Consider the following 18,288-nt stretch of genomic DNA (forward strand, 5'->3'; position numbering starts at 1 on the left):
AGGGAGAATTTGCAGCAGGCCCAAAATCAGCAAAAGATGTACGCTGACAGGCACAGGATTGAGAGGGCATTTGAGGTGGATGATATGCTTTTTCTGCGTTTACAACCATATCGGCAGAGCACCCTAAAAAGGGTGGGAGCTGAGAACCTCAAACCACGTTTTTATAATCCATACAGGATACTTAGGCGAGTGGGAGAGGTTGCATATGAGGTTGAGTTACCACAGGGCAGCAAGGTTCATAATGTATTTCATGTATCTTGCCTGAAAAAGGCCCTTGGACAGCATATTATAGTTTCACCCGAATTACCTCCTATGGATGAGGAAGGTAAATTGATTTTGGTCCCTGATGAGATTCTTGAGGTGAGGGAACGACGGCTGAGAAGCCGGGTGATTCGAGAGTATTTGGTTCGATGGAGAGATCTTCCCATAGAGGATGCCACCTGAGAGGGTGAGAGCATTTTACAGCATCCTGCATTACAGTTGCTTGTGGGCAAGCATCATCGAGAGGGGAGGACTATCATGTCCCCACTCTAGCTCAGTCTAACAGAGACATGTGAGTCAGCTTATTATAGGGTCTTGTAGGTTGACAGGGTTGGATAGAGACCCAGTATGGTTATTCAGTGTTGGGAACTTGGTTTTCTGGTGGGTATTGATCAGTTGGGTGATGTTCCTTGTTTTTAGGAGGCAGTTCCTACATTTATGGGGTTCATTCCTACTTTTTAGGAGGTATGATCATGCCCAGGGTTGGGTTTCCATGAGATGACCCTTTGGGTTCAGTTTCAGAGGGTTAGGGCTTGTTTCCTAAATTTTAGGAGTATCCCTAGATTTTAGGGATGAGACTGTCAGTGGATCCTTGATTTCCGACTTCAGTCACAGACAGGTGACAGGATGATTTTATGGTTTGTGATGTCAGTTGGGCAGTTTGTGGCTATTTGGGTTATATTTTTAATATTTCCTAAGTTAGCATTTAATATTTAAATAAGGCTAAGTTAATAGCCATTTTGGAGTATTAAGGGAATTTTGGCCTCATCTGGATGCGTATCCCATGTTATGATAGCTCGTTGGAAAGGTCTTGAAATTCTCTAAATCTTCCTCTTTGGTCTCAGGGCAATTCGGTGAACGGATTTATTACTATGGTGGAAAAGGTCATTTTCTAGTGACATGGTCACTTTAAAATAAGATTTAATTCATTTTCTATAACCAACACCATTTGGGGGTCACTTTAGGGTTTGAATTGCTTTGCAAGGGGTTATAAGGAGATGGGCGCCATTTCTCATGATTATGCATATTTTTCAAACACTTTTTTCAGATTTGCTCTGCTTGAGCGATTTGCATTCTGGGACGCAAACCCTAGGGTAATTGCTGGCTGGGACGTAACCCTAAGCAGCATTGGGTATTGGTTTGTCAGTAGTTTCAACAGTATTCAGGAGGAAGGTAGACACCACTTCAGCTTGGGCCTACAGTTTGTTTTGTTGGGTATGTTCTTTGGCATATGGGAGGTGAATTCTAGCAGCCGTACACTGCCATTTCTTGCAGCCGTACTTGTAGCCGTACTCTGTCATTTGCAGCACTTGGATACATAGAAAAATCGGTTACTCAGCAGCAGATTCTTGCATCTTATCAGCCATTTTTCGTCAGCCAGTTGTGGCGTCATTGTTAGAGGAAATGTATTGGATCTTTTATTTGGCTCTATAATTGAGATATCTGCCTGGTACGATTTGTATCAACTCTGACTTTACTGCATATTGTTATTTATTTTCAGACTCTTTTCTTGGCATTTGCTACTTCTCATTTCTATGTGGAATAATCATCAAAAACACAAAAACAAACAAACTCTTCTGCATTTCTGTCTAGTTCTACAAGAAAACATTAATAAACAGGAAAAAACAAAAATAAAATAAATCTACAGCAGATTTGCAGCAAAGATCCATCAAGGATCTTTCATTTCAAGGCAATTTTGCATCAAATCTCTTCAAAGGGTTTTCATTTTCAGGCTTGTTTTCCATCATTTTGCAGCTATTTTGATGCCCTAGGTGCTGTTTTTATATAGCTTTGCAATTGGAGTTGCTAAGTCAAAATTTGTTGCACATTTTGGGCATTGTGAAGAGAACACGAATATACTGAGAGGTGGGGGGTGGGGGAGGGGAATCAATATATTAACAACTTTTTCCAATTTAAAACTTTTATCCAATTAATTACTTCAAATGCTAAAATAAAATATTTCCACTTTAACACAATGACACAAGATTTACGTCAAAACCTAATGCAGGAGAAAACCATGACAATAAATGCTTTTATATAAATATTGTTATTTTATAATGTTTTGTAGGCTTCGACCTACTAGAGGATCTGACCCCTATGTTTGTGAGCATCGACTCACTGCACAAAAACTTCTTCTCCACCTCGATAATGTTGCTTACTTCAACCGATGATGAACGATTCTATTTCACAACTTCTTCATTGTATGAATATATACATTCTTCTCCTTGAAGTCAGTTTTTAATCAAGTTATACATAACTTGTTATTCTTCTTATACTTTCTAATACACTATGATAGATATATCAAATCAGATATATATATATATATATATAAAATTCCAATTCCACTTCCTTTTCTCTTACTTCACTTTTATATTAAATATATATTAGATTAAAAATCTAATTATATATTTTTCTTTGTTTTCAACTTCACTTCTTTTATTTCACCATTGACTTTTCCTTTCCTTTTTATTATACTTTATACTCAATCTGCTCACCTGTCAACTTTTTCCTCTGACTTCTGACTTTTTTTCTTTTATCGTTCTTTACATTTTATAATTTTATATAATATGCTCTTACCGCTTGATATGATATGATATGATAGATTTTAATGACGTCCACGAGACTAAAGTAGTCTATGGGACCCATGCAATCACCCTCCCGAGTCAGGAGCGGAACTAGTCAGTTGTAAATTTTTGGTTAACTTGTCTCTCCTCTGAAGTTTGGTAATCAAATCCGCTGCTCTCTTCACTTGATCTTCCTCGAATAAATAGTTGAAGTCCTTGTTCTGCAGTATTTTTGTATAACCAGATTTGATGTCATTGTAAGCCAGGCAGTCTTTGACAAAGTGCTGCTTTGTCTAAACTATTCCCATATTACAAAATAAACATGTTTTGTCTGCCCACTCTTCCTTTGGAACTTGCCATCGACCAGTTTCACATCGCAACTGATGTGAACTAGTTCGAAGTTGTGTCATCAACATTTTTGCTTTCCAGTTAATAGGTGCTCTTAAATAGGCCTTTTCATCATGACTAGAAGTGGGATTAAATTCTTTAATGTAATAAGATTTTTTCTGCCCTATGCGTCTTGTCCACAGAATATTGCGAAATTTTTCATTGACAAACTTTTTTATTTCTATAATGTTATCCGGGCAAGTTTGGATGTTGATATCCCATTTTCGCATCCATTTGTCATTTTGCGTCATCCATGTGCTTTTCCGCCTCACAAGTTTTTCCTCTATGATCAACTTGGGCCAACGATGTGTTTCCAGCCCTTGGGTTTTCTTTAAGTAGCTCATGATCCGGACCAAAGCAACGACTTCTAATGGAAAGGAACCCACCTCCGCCAAAAGGATCTCATACGGAACTGTGGTTTTGACTTTAAGATTGCATGTGATGAAGTGTTTTTGAATTCTTTCTACTTGCCGCCATTTCTGTTCGGACATACTACCTCCCCACACTTCACATCCGTATAGAATAATCGGAGTGACCAGCAAACCAAAAAGAGTTTTCATGGTCGTCCAATCCCATAATTCTGCGTTCCTACACTTGTTTTGTAAAAAGTATAACGGCTTCCAGCCCCCTTGGATCCTTTTTGATCTGCAAGTATCCCAATTGAGTTTGTTATGAAAATCGATGCCCAAGTATTTGTACTCTTCCACAATCTCAAGTGGTCTATTTTCAAATAGAAACTCGTCTTGTATGCTCCTATTCTTCTTCAGCGAGAAGATCATAATTTTGGTTTTGCTAGTGTTAACTTGCATTCCTACTTCATGACAAAAATTTTCTAGTGCTGTCAAGTGCTCTTTCAAACCTTTAGTTGTTCTAGTAAGAATTATGAGATCATCTGCATATAAGAGCAATCTTATCACAAAGTGGGCCAACTGCACCCCCTCACCATTGGTCTTGTTTATCCACTCTTCTAACTTGTCAATATAGAGCCCGAACAATGTTGGAGATAGCGGACACCCTTGCTTAACCCCGATGTTGCTGTCAAAATTTTCTGATAGCCCTTCTGTCGTTCTGATTTTAGCTTTGACCTGCTCATATAATCTGTAAACCGCTGACCTAAGTTCTTTAGGAACTTCCAACTCTTCCATTCTATCCCATAATTTATTACGTGGCACCGTGTCGAATGCTTTTTTAAAGTCTACGAAACAACAAAAAGCCTCGTTCCTCGGAGTGTCCCAAACTTTCTCAATCAAGTGTCTAAGAGTGATGCCATGATCTATAGTAGAGTGTTTTGGTCTAAACCCTGCTTGCCCTATTGCACGTTTGCCTTCCGTTTCAGCCTAGTTGCTGATTTTTTGTTCTACCAAGCTTCTTCCCACCTTCGGGCTTTTTAAAAATTTTCATACTCCATACACTTTTCCGCTAAGCTCAATGCATTATAAAAACCATGAAAAGTTTCTTTAATGTTGCATCTTTTCAAAATGAGGAGCCATCGTAACTTTGAGAATCCACCTATTAATTTCCTTTTAAAAGATCATAAACTTATTTTATTAATAGAAAATTATATTTGTATAATCCTTTATTCCAAAAGGTGGCAAGCATGTCTTAAACCAAATCGTATCTCATGCTAACTATTTCTTGGACTTCACTCGTATCTTACTATCATCGAACCCTGAGCCTTTAATGATCGGTGTTGCTGGAGACAAATGTTTTTCTTGTCTCAAATCTCTTATAACTGTTTGAAGACTCTCGATGGCTCTTTGTGGTATTCATGTGTGAACATATCATGTATTCTTAATATAATATCTATCACTGCCAATATATTCATTCACGGGCTTATTTTATACTCATAGGTTATCATCGCTGCTTTCTTTACTTGTCTCAAACATGCAGTTGCATGCATACTGATGTCTTACCATTCAATATCATGCTGCCAGATGAAATATCTGTTTAATCACCGTAGCTTTTGTACACATGTATTTTGATAAATTTGCGTGATGTATTTCATTTAGATACTTCTGAATCGAACAATGATTCTAGAAGGCTTATCACTGCCTCATACTGTGTATTATCTATTTTTATTTTCTGACCTTCAATGACATGGATGGTACCTCCGTTGGTCTGATACATATACATGATACATGAGTCAATTGTCTTTACTTGTCACTGCTCTTATAAGTCATATAATATTTGTTTTCTTTTATACTTTGTTGTTACATCTGATTATAGTTGTAATCGCTTCTCCTTTTTTTAATGCACAAGTTGTCTTTGGTAAGTTTCTTCGGGCCTCTGTGCACAATTATTTGACTAATATCATAGGATTGTGGCTTCTTCCTTACTATTATAATATATACACCAATTCTCCTTAGTCTGTATATCATTGGCACGTTTATCATTCACTGCTTATATACAATTTTAAACTCCTTCACTGACTTGTCTTTGTGCGCTGGTTTTTCAAACAACTCCCCAAAGGTATGAAGTTAGACACTGATTGGAAATCCAAGAAGATATGGAGTACTCTATGCCTTTTAATACCATAATGCCATCTGAATTTAGATATCTTTGCATCCTCAACTCTTATGATCATTTGTGTATAATGATGTCTTTAACTAGTTCTGTATCCTTTGTAGTTTTATCCTCTTTTTGATTTCCATCTAGTTAAGCATATAATAAACATAAGAGTTCAATTTCTACTTCCATTCACCTTTGACATTGATGATCATAATACTTGTAGTTTCGTTTGTGCACATTAAACACTTTGACATCAATGACAATACGTCCATTACATTGCATTTCTCTAACCATATCCACATGTCCAAGTTCAAACCATGTTATGAGGATTTCAAAATCTATTTAAGTCTTGGCTTTGGACAAATCCAAAATCTGAAATTCTCTTGGATTTTTTTTAGATTCGCTCAAGATTTGGACAAGGATTTGTCTTTCTCATTTTTGGTGGAGTCGAGGTAATTTTCCTTGGTTACTTTCTCTAAAACATTTGTATATGTTTGCTGAATGTTCTTGCAAGTCATTGTCATTTCCATTTTCAGATTTGCATATTTTTGTTTTTGAAGTTATTCCTTCTATCTTTTGTCTTCTTCTCCAAGTTGCATACGCAAGGTCTCATCTTACTTGCATATTCAGTCGGGTGTAAAATCCGGTTCTTAAAAGAAAGATAAGTTTCTTTTCGCTTACATACGAATGCAAATTAAAACCCCACCATTATGCATTCCACGTGCCTCCATATGGCTACCCAATAGTCGAAGTCTTTTCCACATGCTTGTCCAATAAAATCTCATATTTTGCACTATTTAAAACATGAGGAGCCCATTGTGTTATTCATTTTTCTGCTTGCTCACTTAAATCCAAGCTTGCTGGTCACATATGTTTTTATCCTAAAAAACCCATTTTAGGCAATTTTACTCATAATTTATCCATTCTGGGTTTGATCCATTTGTTCATTTTCTATCCTTGTTCATTCCATCCTCGTGTGTTTACACCCAAAATCTTGTTATAGATCATTCGCATGAAGATGTTCTCATATTATGGGATTTTCATGTGACAACTGTGTAGGCATACCATTCTGCAATGTCAAGAGAACCTACTCCAGCAAAGGGCAAAAGATAGAAAGAAGATGGAGTACCAATACGATCAGTATCATAATTCCATCCCTTCATCACAATTAACCTCATACTATCACGAAGTATGGGATATTGATATTTCTCATATGAATATTGAAGACTTCCTCGCAAAAGTTGATGCTGCAGCTATTGAAGATATGGCATCGATTAAGCGGAATCATATTCATTTTCTGCTCACTTTTCCCTTGGTAGCTCATGAACCAGAATTCATCCTTGCATGTGCAAGACACTTTGATGTAGCTTCAAGAATCATCAAAGACCAAGATGGTAATACTATCATTAGTCTCGACCCTGAGACTATTGATTGTATTTTTTATGTTGCTCACACTCTAGTTGTTACAAATATTACAAGGAAGAAGGCTATGGAGCGGTGGAATGAGGATACTACTTAATGTACCAAGTTTGTAAATGACAATTGGCTGATTACCAAGAGGCTAAATTTTGTTAGATGGCCAACTAAGGGAGTACACAAATGTGATTTAAAAGAAGAAATCAATGACCTCATCACACTTCTCAGTCGCTTAGTAGGGCTCAAGTATTCAAACACCTTCGAACCCTAGATGTATAAGTACATCTCCCTCATAATACAGTAAAAAAAGAATGTACTTGGGCTGAATTGGTGACTCAATATGTGAGCAGTTGGTGAACGTACTATCTACTGATTTGTTCAACATGAACTTCTACATGTTATACATTGCTACTGCTCTAAGCACCTTTTCTGATTTATCAACGACATGATAGGTCTATAGTTAATGCGTGCAAGTACTATGAGCAATTTCCTTTGAAGCAAAGTCCGATACGCTTAAGAAGAGTTCAAGATGCCTTCTTTGGGCATTTTATGTGCTTGTTTGATAAAGAACATCCTAATAAGCGAGTATTTGATGAAGCATGGAACAAGGTAAATGAGTATGGTTGCATGTGCTTACAATTCCCCAACTTCACATATCAGCGAGTTGGATGTTTCAAGAGAGAGCCATATACACTGCCAAGGTATTGTACTGATAAAGTCATGCTCGTGGAGTTGGCAAGGCAACTTATGGAAGTCTAGGCTTATTAGTCTAGTTTGCACTAGCCCAGAGTGCGGATCTCATCTCAAAACCCATTGAAAATTAGAGGATACTCAATAAACTATTTGCCTAAAGCAAAGAACATAGAGTTTGAACTCTGAAGGATCACACTAAAAAAGTTTGTGCTAGGAGTTGTTTTGATTGGAGGGGATTGCATGACAAGATGAGGAAGTAGTTCTTGCACATACATCGTCTAGAAGATCTCTAGATTGATGTACGTACCGAGGTGGATATATGGCATATGGATTATACTCGGTTGATTGTGAAGCAAATTGTAAATTTCAGCTTGGCATCAATTTCTCCTGGATTTGAAGACAATGATCAAATTCTAGAGCTTGAATATTTTCAGCATGGTGTGAAGAAGTTAACCATTCTTCCTCCTGCATGGTCTTGCAAAGAAAATACATCCATTTGGGATAGATTCCATTTTGTTCTTGCTGATTCCAATACATGGATGAAGAGACAGGGTCTTAAATGCATCAAGATAAAGCTTGGCAAAGATTTTGATCCTACTGGTCCGATTGGTTTGAGATCATAAATAAAGGGTAAAGATAAAGATGACACATCCTCATCTACATTTGAACCTCTTGCTCAAAGTTTTCCCGAGCTATCTATCAAAAGAGGAAAGGATTCAAGAGTACTTGAGGTGAAAGGGATTGAATCTCAATCGATTCAAGTTGACTCAAGTGATGGTGAAGCAAAGAAATCAAAGGTGTCATCACCTCTTGCTTCATGTCCTCTTGAAGTTCTTGATGTAACTTCTCTTCTGGATTTGGCTCCAGTATCAGATGAATCCCATGATTCACCTTTAGGTGTTGTTATGGATGCATTCTCCATTGAGCGTCCATCTTTTGAAGATTCAGTGACTATTACACCAGTGTTGCCTGTGTCCCTAGATGCACCTGCACTAGAAACACGAGGAGATCAGTATGATTTTGAGAATGTTTTTGATGCAACTCCTTGTCAATTCCTTCTACCACTGTTCGGTCTACAACATTGCTTGATGTGACTTCGGCTCAGTTTGAGCAATTCATGACTGAGGTTACACATAGCAGTCCTCCTACGACCATTCAGACTGAGGCACTAGCTATAGTTACTGCTGTTATGCAAGGTAATCCAAAGTTAACTATGGTAACTACTTCTTCAGTCAATGCATCTTCTTTCAACCTTCCTCCTTGGTTAAGCACTATCACATAGAAAAGAAAGAAGAAATCCCACCCGAGGAATGATAGGAAAATGAGCAAACCAAGGGTCTCAAAGAATAAAAAAGTTAAGACAATTTCTCGAGCATTGGTTGATGAAAATCACATCAAGTATGCTGCAGTCGCTGAACCACTTGTGGAGAAATCTACTGAAGACATGCAACCTGCTAATTACAGAATCACAAGGGTGAACTTGGTAAACAAACAAGGCTGAGTTATCAATAGGATGCACATGAGGCGGTATACTTTCTTTCTCGGAAGAATGGTGAATTGTGGGAAAACAAAATGAAACTCAAAGAGGAGAATGCACGTCTGTTGGGTATCATTGAAGAAATGAAGAGGTCATCCGCATGTAGTGAACCTGTTTCAGTTGTATGTACATAAAGAGAGAAGCGGAAGGCACATGTCATAGAGGAATGGGTAACGAACATTGAATCATAAGGCTATCAACTCATTCGTGATATGACAGAATGCGGAGAAAAGGTAAGGAAGTTGTTGCTCAATTAAGTGATAATCAAGGATCGCTTAAATAACAATTACGGTTGTTAGATGGTGTAATGTCCCCTTTTTAGCAGGTCTACATAGTTGATGGAGTTAGCGCATCATAGCGACCCTCTTGAGCTGACAGGGTGTTTTGGGGGTCCCAGCTGTAGATTTACTATTTTTAGTAAGTCTATTTTTGGCAGTTGCTATTTTTGGGAAGTACAATAGGCTGGGAAGTTGGTCGTCACCTGTAGTTAATCAGGTTAATAATTGCATGAGCTCTTATTTATTTTATTAATATTATGCCAAGCCAAGTATTAAATGTTGCCAAAAGAGTTAAGTTGGAAAGTTTCAAGAGTTGAGTTCTTTTGGGAAACTTTCACAATCTCACAAGTTGAGTTGAAACTTTTGTCAACAAAGGCATTATAAATATAAGCTCATTTCATTGGGGAAAACATGCTTGAAAATATATTTTCTTTTTGTGCCTTTGTGGCTTTTCCGAATTTCTGACTTGTGAGCCCTTGTCGAAGTATAAGTGTCTCATTTGAGAAGTTCTTGGCAATTGTGTTGCAATATACAATTGGCCAACATTCTCCTACTGTATACTTGTAGCTAAGGAGAATTATCTTGATTAATATATTTATTTGCTCATATCGACTGCTTGAGGGTTTGAAATTTTTTTGAGTTCTTTCATTTGATAATTGTGCTGAGGTAAACAATTATCTAATTCTCTTACTGTGTTTAATTGTGGCTTGGAGAATCTTGTTACTAATTAATTCTGGAAGTGTGGAGACTTACGATTTCTATCTGAGAAGCTGAATTGGAGTACGAAATTGATATTGTGAGTTTGCTTTCCTATTAATACCTGCAGCCAAGGTCGTAACATAGGCAGATTATATTGAAGGGGGTTAGACTTTAATTTCATTGAAGCCCAAACATAATTAACAGCCCTTGTACTAAGTTGGGACGACTGTCAAAGAGCCGTGAGTCATTACTAAAGGCCTACGATATTATCTAGCAGCCTGTGCCAAGGAAATAAGGAGTGACACCTTCAATTTGGTCCCCCTGCTTGCCGTAATTTACATAGCTATTCAACATTGCCGTGAGCTACTAAAGAACGACCATCATTTGCAATGGCTTGGCATTTAGGAGTCACCATAAACAATAAGGAAGTAGTAGTGAGACAGTTTGATTCAATAAATTGCAGTCCAGGTGCCATATCTATATTTTATGATTTTGATGTATGCTTTCAAAGAAGCTTTCAAAATAAAGTGTTAAGGAAGTCTTTTTTGGCTACTATCCATTATCTTTTCAAAACTTCTTGCATTTGTTAATTCTAATTTTCCTAGAAAATAAAGCAAATACATTATAAAATGTTCGAAATTGCAAAGAAAATAAGTTGTGCTCAATATTCAAGTTGGAAGCCAGTTCGGAATTTTACAGTGGTATCAGAGTGGTTTCCTGCCGTGCAGAAATTGGGCTCTGAATTAAATGATAGTGCTTAGTGCTTGGTTAGAATTGCAGTTTGCATTTAATCCATTTTTGTCAATCCAGTATCATGGCTGATGATATGAGATTTGTGCCGGGTATGCACTATACTCGAAGGGGATGTAATTCACCTCCCAGGGAAGGTGAACCTGAGATTCAGTTTCACTCAGATGGTAGTCGAGGTGGTTCTAGTGGTATTGGACCACGACCCATGAATACTGAGGTTGATAGAGATGCTCTGTAGGCATTTAAGAATATTGCAGCCGGGCAGTAGCAGATGACAGATGTACTGCAACAATTGTCTAATACTCTACAGCAGATAACACTTCCTCGAGGATGGAGTAGAGAGAGATCTTGAGATATTTCTGTTGGTTCTCATAAATCCTGAGTCGAGGATAGAACCCGAGATGGTGTTAGGTACAGAGATGCAAACTGGGTTCGAGTTGAGGATCGTGGTGGATTAGCTGACGGAGTTGACATTCATATTGGTACTCATAATAGGCTACAGAGGCCCACATTTCTGAGACTTGAGATGGATGCGGTCAGTATTGAGCCTGAGGTCGCTCCTTTTGTTACTGACGTACTGGCACATTTTATAGAGTGAGATGCTTTACTACTGGCGATTAAAGATCATTTGAATTTTGATAGGTTCCTGACCTGGAAACAGGAGCATTCTAGAGTGAGGCCAGGACTTGAGAGACAGTGACCTTGACATAATGAGTTACAAGAAGTTGCTAGTAAGATGACATTGGAGTGCTTTGATGGCACTGGAAGAGTCACATGTCAAGCTTGGGTTCGTAAGCTCAACACATATTTGGCTTTGCATCCTATGTTAGAGGTGGACGCTATCAAATTTGGAGTGTTGCATCTGGATGAAGCTGCCCATGACTGGTGGTACCATGGGTTAGTTTCTTTGCGACATGATCAAATTACTTCATATCGGGAGTTCGTGGATCATCTGATCGAGAGGTTTGATAGGAAGGATCCAGAGGTGTACTTCCATGAGTTGGCTCAACTGAAGCAGTCTGGTGGATAGGAGAGTTACATCAATGAGGTCCAGAGGATTTCAGTGTTGGTTTATGGTATTTCAAAGTGCAGATGAGTTATGTTATTTATGGAGGGACTGACTGAGCCACTCCGTAGATGGGTGAAGTCATTGGACCCATCTTCTCTACAGGTCACGATGAGGAAGGCACGCGACTTGGAGTCCTCTTCTCGAAGCAAGGTTGCTTTGAAATCTTCTGCTCTTCCGCCTGATGATGAGGAGTCCCCACCAGTTGTTGAGGACAAGGGCAAGTCAGTGGGTAGGTCTGATGACACTTTTAGAGAGGACTTGAGGAGGCATCATCTTTGCTTTTGGTGCAAGGGGCCTTTCTCTAAAGGTCATACTTGTGCGTTGAGACCGAAAGGAGCAACAACTTGTGGTATGTGGGTTTACACTGATATGATTGAGGATGAGTCATCACAGTAGCATGAGGATGTTGATGAGGATGATCATAGTGAGGATAGAGTTTATATGGCGATGAGTATTTACAGTATGGTTTTTGACACATGATTAGGATTTGCACTGGGTACAAAGTTGGTCTGAGCCTAAGCTGGATTGTTTGTAGGATGATTGGGTAGGTATAATGAAGGAGAGTGCGTTGAGATCTATGGATTTGTTAGTTAGTGATGTTCCAACTTTTACATCGTCAACATAGATATTCAGTGCCATGTTATAGGTTATGTTATGGGTCTTCATGATGGAATTGGCATTCAGTTGGTTCAGTGAGGATGGGGACATCACTTTCTTCTTGTGGGATCTTGGTGGAGGTTTTTGTATGATGCCAGATTGCTTGAGGACAAGCAATCTTAGGAAGGGAGGACTGTAATGTCCTCGTTTTTGGCAGGTCTACGCAGTTGATGGAGTTAGCTCATCATAGCGACCCTCGTGAGCTGATAGATTGTTTTGGGAGTCCCAGCTATAGATTTACTATTTTTAGTAAGTCTATTTTTGGCAGTTCCTATTTTTGGGCAGTACAATAGGTTGGGCAGTTGGTTGTCACCTGCAGCGAATTAGGTTAATAATTGCATGAGCTTTTAGTTTATTTTTAATTTTTAATTATGCCAAGCCAAGTATTAAATGTTGCCAAAAGAGTTAAGTTGGAAAGTTTCAAGAGTTGAGCTCTTTTGGGAAACTTTCACAATTTTAGAAGTTGAGTTCTTTTGGAAACTTTTGTCAACAAAGGCATTATAAATATGAGCTCATTTCATTGGGAAAAGCATGCTTGAAAATATATTTTCTTTTTGTGCCTTTGTAGCTTTTCTGGATTTTTGACTTGTGAACCCTTGCTGAAGTATAAGGGCCTCATTTGAGAAGTTCTTGGCAATTGTGTTGCAATATATTGGCCAACATTCTCCTATTGTATGCCTATAGCTAAGGAGAATTATCTTGATTAATATATTATTTGCTCATATCGATTGCCTAAGGGTTTGAAGAAATTCTAAGTTCATTCATTTGATAATTGTGCTGAGGTAAACAATTATCTAATTCTCCTACTGTGTTTAACTGTGGCTTGGAGAATCTTGTTACCGATTAATTCTGGAAGTGTGGAGACTTATGATTTCTATTTGAGAAGCTGAATTGGAGTACGGAATTGATATTCTGAGTTTGCTTTCCTATTAATTCCTGTAGCCAAGGTTGTAACGTAGGCAGATTATACTAAAGGGGGTTAGATGTCAATTTCATTGAAGTCCAAACATAATTGACAGCCTGTGCACTGAGTTGGGACGACTGTCAAAGAGCTCTGAGTCATTACTGAAGGCTTGCGATATTATCCAGCAGCCCGTGTCAAGGAAATAAGGAGTCATGCTTTCAATTTGATCCCCCTACTTGCCGTAATTTACATAGCTGTTCAACATTGCCTTGAGCTACTAAACGACAGCTATCATTTGCAATGGCTTGGCATGGAGTAGTCACCGTAAACAATAAGGAAGCAGCTGTGAGACACGGTTTGATTCAATAAATTGTAGTCCAGGTGCCATATCTATATTTTATGATTTGATGTATGCTTTTAAAGAAGCTTGCAAAATAAAGTGTTAAGGAAGTTTTATCTGGCTATTATCCATTATCTTTTCAAAACTTCTTGAATTTGTTAATTCTAATTTTCAGAGAAAATAAAGTAAATATATTATAAACTGTTCGAAATTGCAAATAAAATAAGTTGTGCTCAATATTCAAGTTGGAAGCCAGTTTGGAATTTTACATATTGGTTCTTGGAAGAGTATGATGGATCTTGACTTGGAGGGTTTATGTGCCTACGAAGTCATCTCATTTGTTGAGATGTATCATGATTATAAGCACTTGATGATTAACAAAGAATAAGTTTTGCAACAACTCATGCAGGATGAGGAGGCAGCAATGGTGAAGATTGATGAGCAAAAACACATAATCAATGAGTGCTTCAAGAAGCTATCATGTGGCGATACAACTGAGAATAATAAACTATGGAAAGAAGAGGATATTATTAAAGAGTTCACCAAAACAACTCGCTTACAACTTGAAGCGGATGATTTCAATCTTAGTGTAATGAATACATTTGCAAGCTAGAAGTGTTCATTAGATGAACTACAAAGCAAAGGAGGTTTCTGTTAAAGAGATTTCAGAGGCAACCAACACATATCGAAGTATCATAATGGTTGTTGAGTACATCGATGAGCCTGATGCCGAGGTTGTGTGGAATTCACTACAGAAATTTGCAAAGATTGTTGAGACCCTATGAACATTTCAAATTTTCATATGCTTTAAGTAGAATAGTTGTAGGAAGACTGCATGTGAAGGGCACTCATGTTGTAAATACATGATAACATGTACCTGTATAATCAACTCATGTAGCTAATTTGTAATTGCATTAGGCATGCAACTTTGAATAAAGTCAAAGTAGTTAGTTAGGATAAGTACGGGTGGTTGAGGTTGTTCCACTTTTTCCTCCACCTTTCTCTTCATTTTTCCTATATAAAGGAGAGAGCTCATTGTAAATAATCATCTTTTGCTTTATAGGAGAAGGCTGGGCTTGTGACTAGAAGGCTTTGTATTTCTTGTTGCAAATCTCTGAAGTGAATAAAGAAACAAGTTTTTCCCAAACTTTGTGTTGAGATACTTGGAATTGATTATTGTTTGTTATGTTACATTGATTCATTCATCTTTGTTACTACTCTCCTTAGAAGCATTTGAGTGTTTAATGTTGTTTTTGGAAGACTTTGAGCTTTCTTAAATGAGATTAACATAGTTTGTTAGTGGCTACAAGTACATGGATTTGAAGACTTTGAGTTTGATTTCTTAGTATATTTTTTCATATTTGGATAGTGGAACAAAGACTTTGAGCTTTGTTTGCTATTCGCCCTTTAGTTTCAAGGTGGTTGCTTGCAGGAGACATTGGATTCTTACTATCAACCACACAAGTCAAGATATAACTGCTGTCTTAAGGTTGTTCTTACGCCAATAAAGCCACCGGTATTACCGTAGCAATAGATTCCTTTTGTTTAATTGGAAGTAGTAGTTGGTAATATAAATCATTCCTGAGAAAAGAGAAATTGGTTCAGTAAATCACTGTTTTGTTAGTTAAGGTTAGGTCTTTATTGTAGCCATCTGTGGTAAGAAGGGAGCCTCCCCTTCTGCTGAGAGGAGAGATTTATCTCACTACACCGTTGTTTTGTAAGCTGTGGTTACATTAGCTTACAAAATTTTTGGCCAACATTGTCTTCATACCTTAGGAGTTAAAGCACAATCTAGAATAGTTTAAAATTGCTTATATATATTTGATTTGTGGCATCTTGATTACTAAATTGTTTATAGTTGAAGTGCATAGAATTTTATAAAGTTGTACATTATAAACTTGTGATATTGACTCTATTGCCATTTATATTTTGGCACTGGTCTTTATATTACTTGTGATTCATGATCTATGTGCTGTCAATTATTTCATATCTTTCCTTTGAAAAGTTAGTATATTCATTGATTTCAAAAATCATAATTATTCTTTATTTTAAATACTCTCACATTCATATAAACATTTATTTTGTTTTCAATTCAGAATCCACAAGTTTGAAACTTTTACTTTCTGAAGTCATCATTGAAGTTGCGAAGTTGGCATTATTTCAGCAATCTTTGCTTTTTTGTGCAAATTGAAAGTTTTCTATATTTCTTGCCATCTAGGAAACTTTTGTGGCATTCATATTCAAATCAATCTGCTATAAGTAACATGGACCTCAGGGTTTTGTCTAGGATCAGATGCACCGCCTTGGCCTTGCAAAGCCAAAAGTGTAGAAGATCAAACTGATTGATCTTGTTAAGTTGGCTATTATCAATTGGATATCCTAGCATCGAGTTGGCAAGACTCGTAGGATTTCAATCTGTGATTTTGGGAACCAACAACTACAATCAAAAGAAACATGACTTATACGAAGGGGACTTTGCATTCATAGAATAATTTTTGCTAAACATGGGCTTAGTGCATATCAATGAAAACACCTTGCAATGCTCATTCCAATACTGGATAGTTACTCTAACATTATAAAGGTTCTTTCTTTTCAATTTTGTGTCTAAAGATGGAGAGCACTAGATGGATATTGACTTATACAGTATTCATCTGAAAAGTTTCAAAAATTTATTTTGTAGTTATTATAGAAATCTCCCTTTTTCTCTCCTTGGTTTAATGGGATCAGATTTAATTCAGAAGACATGAATTCTTGCCATATTTTTTCTTGACTCTTCAAGCTTTATAATATATGGAATATTCTCCTTTGTAGCCAAAACAGTATATTCTTCATGAATTTAATTCTTATCAATTTAGTCATGTGCGAGATCTCTTTTTAGCTGGTTGTTCAACATTAACCATTTGTGATATTTATAGTAATTGAGTACATTCAACATGGTCTCTTTTGTGTCTTTCCATTGTCTTCAATGGTTTGATTTTGAATACTTAAATCCTTACAACTTTGTATTTAAAGATTAGTATGTGGTGTTGAAGTACACATTTTTTGGGGGCCATAGTGACCTGATGCATTAGATTCTTCCTTCATCAAAATTTTACTCACTTTTGTTCTTAGCACTGAACTATCTGGGGCTTCTGAAATTAGATTAAATAAAAAATCCTTTCGTCTAATTTTAGCATTTCCTAGTTTAGGTTGCGTGTGCAGCAGCTGCGACCCATTGCAAAGTTAAAGGGAAGAACATCTCAAAACTGGCCTTGCAGTATAGCTTGAAGAACAAAGATATTTCTTCAGTATTGGTTGGCATGAATTCCATTCAACAGGTTTGCTTGGTGATCAAATTTATAGTTTATTCTTACAGTAGGTTCTTTAAAAAAAATGGGAAGCACGAGATTCAGTTGGTTCAATGCTGATCTAACATGACCCTTCAAATTTCTCCCATAGGTCCAAGAAAATGTTGCTGCAGCCATTGAAGCAAATAAAGGTCAAAATATTGATGAGGAATTGCTTAAAGAAGTGGAAGTTATCATTAACCCGGTAAAGAACTTGTCATGGCCAAGTGGTATTACTCAGAATTAGCTAAATTGCTATATATGTCTTCTATTTTGTAATGTTATTCTTGAGATTAATCCTAATACTGCCAAGTAAATTCCACTAGTGATAAGCTTTTGTAGCTAGGATAGTCAATTTCTTGGAATAACCCTAGTAAGCACCATAGCACTAGATGATTCTGCAAACCTTCAGTGTTTCAATAAACTAGTGGCATTTCTACACCATCTTCAAATAACAACAAAAATTCTATTGCACAAGCAAATTGAATTTTTTGAATGATGAATCTTTTTAGTAATGGAACATGTAATTTGAAGCTATAAATTTATGCAGTGAAATAACTGAAATAGAATAGTGAGATAGCAATGTCTTGTTAGTGCATGCTTGAAGTATTTACTGAGAAGGCAATATTGGCGAAAAATTCTGATGAATAATTTTAGTAACGGAATATGTAATTTGAAGCTATAAATTTATGCAGTGAAATAACTGAAATATAACAGTGAGATAGAACTGTCTTGTTAGTGCATGCTTGAACTATCTACTGAAAAGGTAATATTGACAAAAAATTGTCTTCATAAAAAGCTACTAATAAGTTCTTAATGCATGCTTGATCATTTTAGTGAGAACACAACATTGCTAGAATTTACCTTGATAGAAATTCTTTTGGCAGATAAATATTGGG

General features: G+C 37.0%; 1 protein-coding gene across 1 annotated transcript in view; it reads left to right on the forward strand.

Annotated features, from left to right (window-relative positions):
* The window catches only part of LOC149551906 (NAD(P)-linked oxidoreductase superfamily protein), a 96,406-nt gene extending 78,476 nt beyond the window's left edge, over nucleotides 1-17,930 (forward strand). The window contains exons 4-5 of the mRNA XM_089787405.1: nucleotides 17,252-17,380; nucleotides 17,502-17,930. Of these exons, the coding sequence (XP_089643531.1) occupies nucleotides 17,252-17,380; nucleotides 17,502-17,636 (264 nt within the window). The 3' untranslated portion in view covers nucleotides 17,637-17,930. The remainder of the gene's footprint in view (nucleotides 1-17,251; nucleotides 17,381-17,501) is intronic.
* Nucleotides 17,931-18,288: the final 358 nt, after the last annotated feature.

The sequence above is a fragment of the Cupressus sempervirens genome, chromosome 6 (genome assembly GCF_028749045.1).
Source record: "Cupressus sempervirens isolate cs-2001-9-10 chromosome 6, ASM2874904v1, whole genome shotgun sequence".
NCBI classification, from domain to species: domain Eukaryota; kingdom Viridiplantae; phylum Streptophyta; class Pinopsida; order Cupressales; family Cupressaceae; genus Cupressus; species Cupressus sempervirens.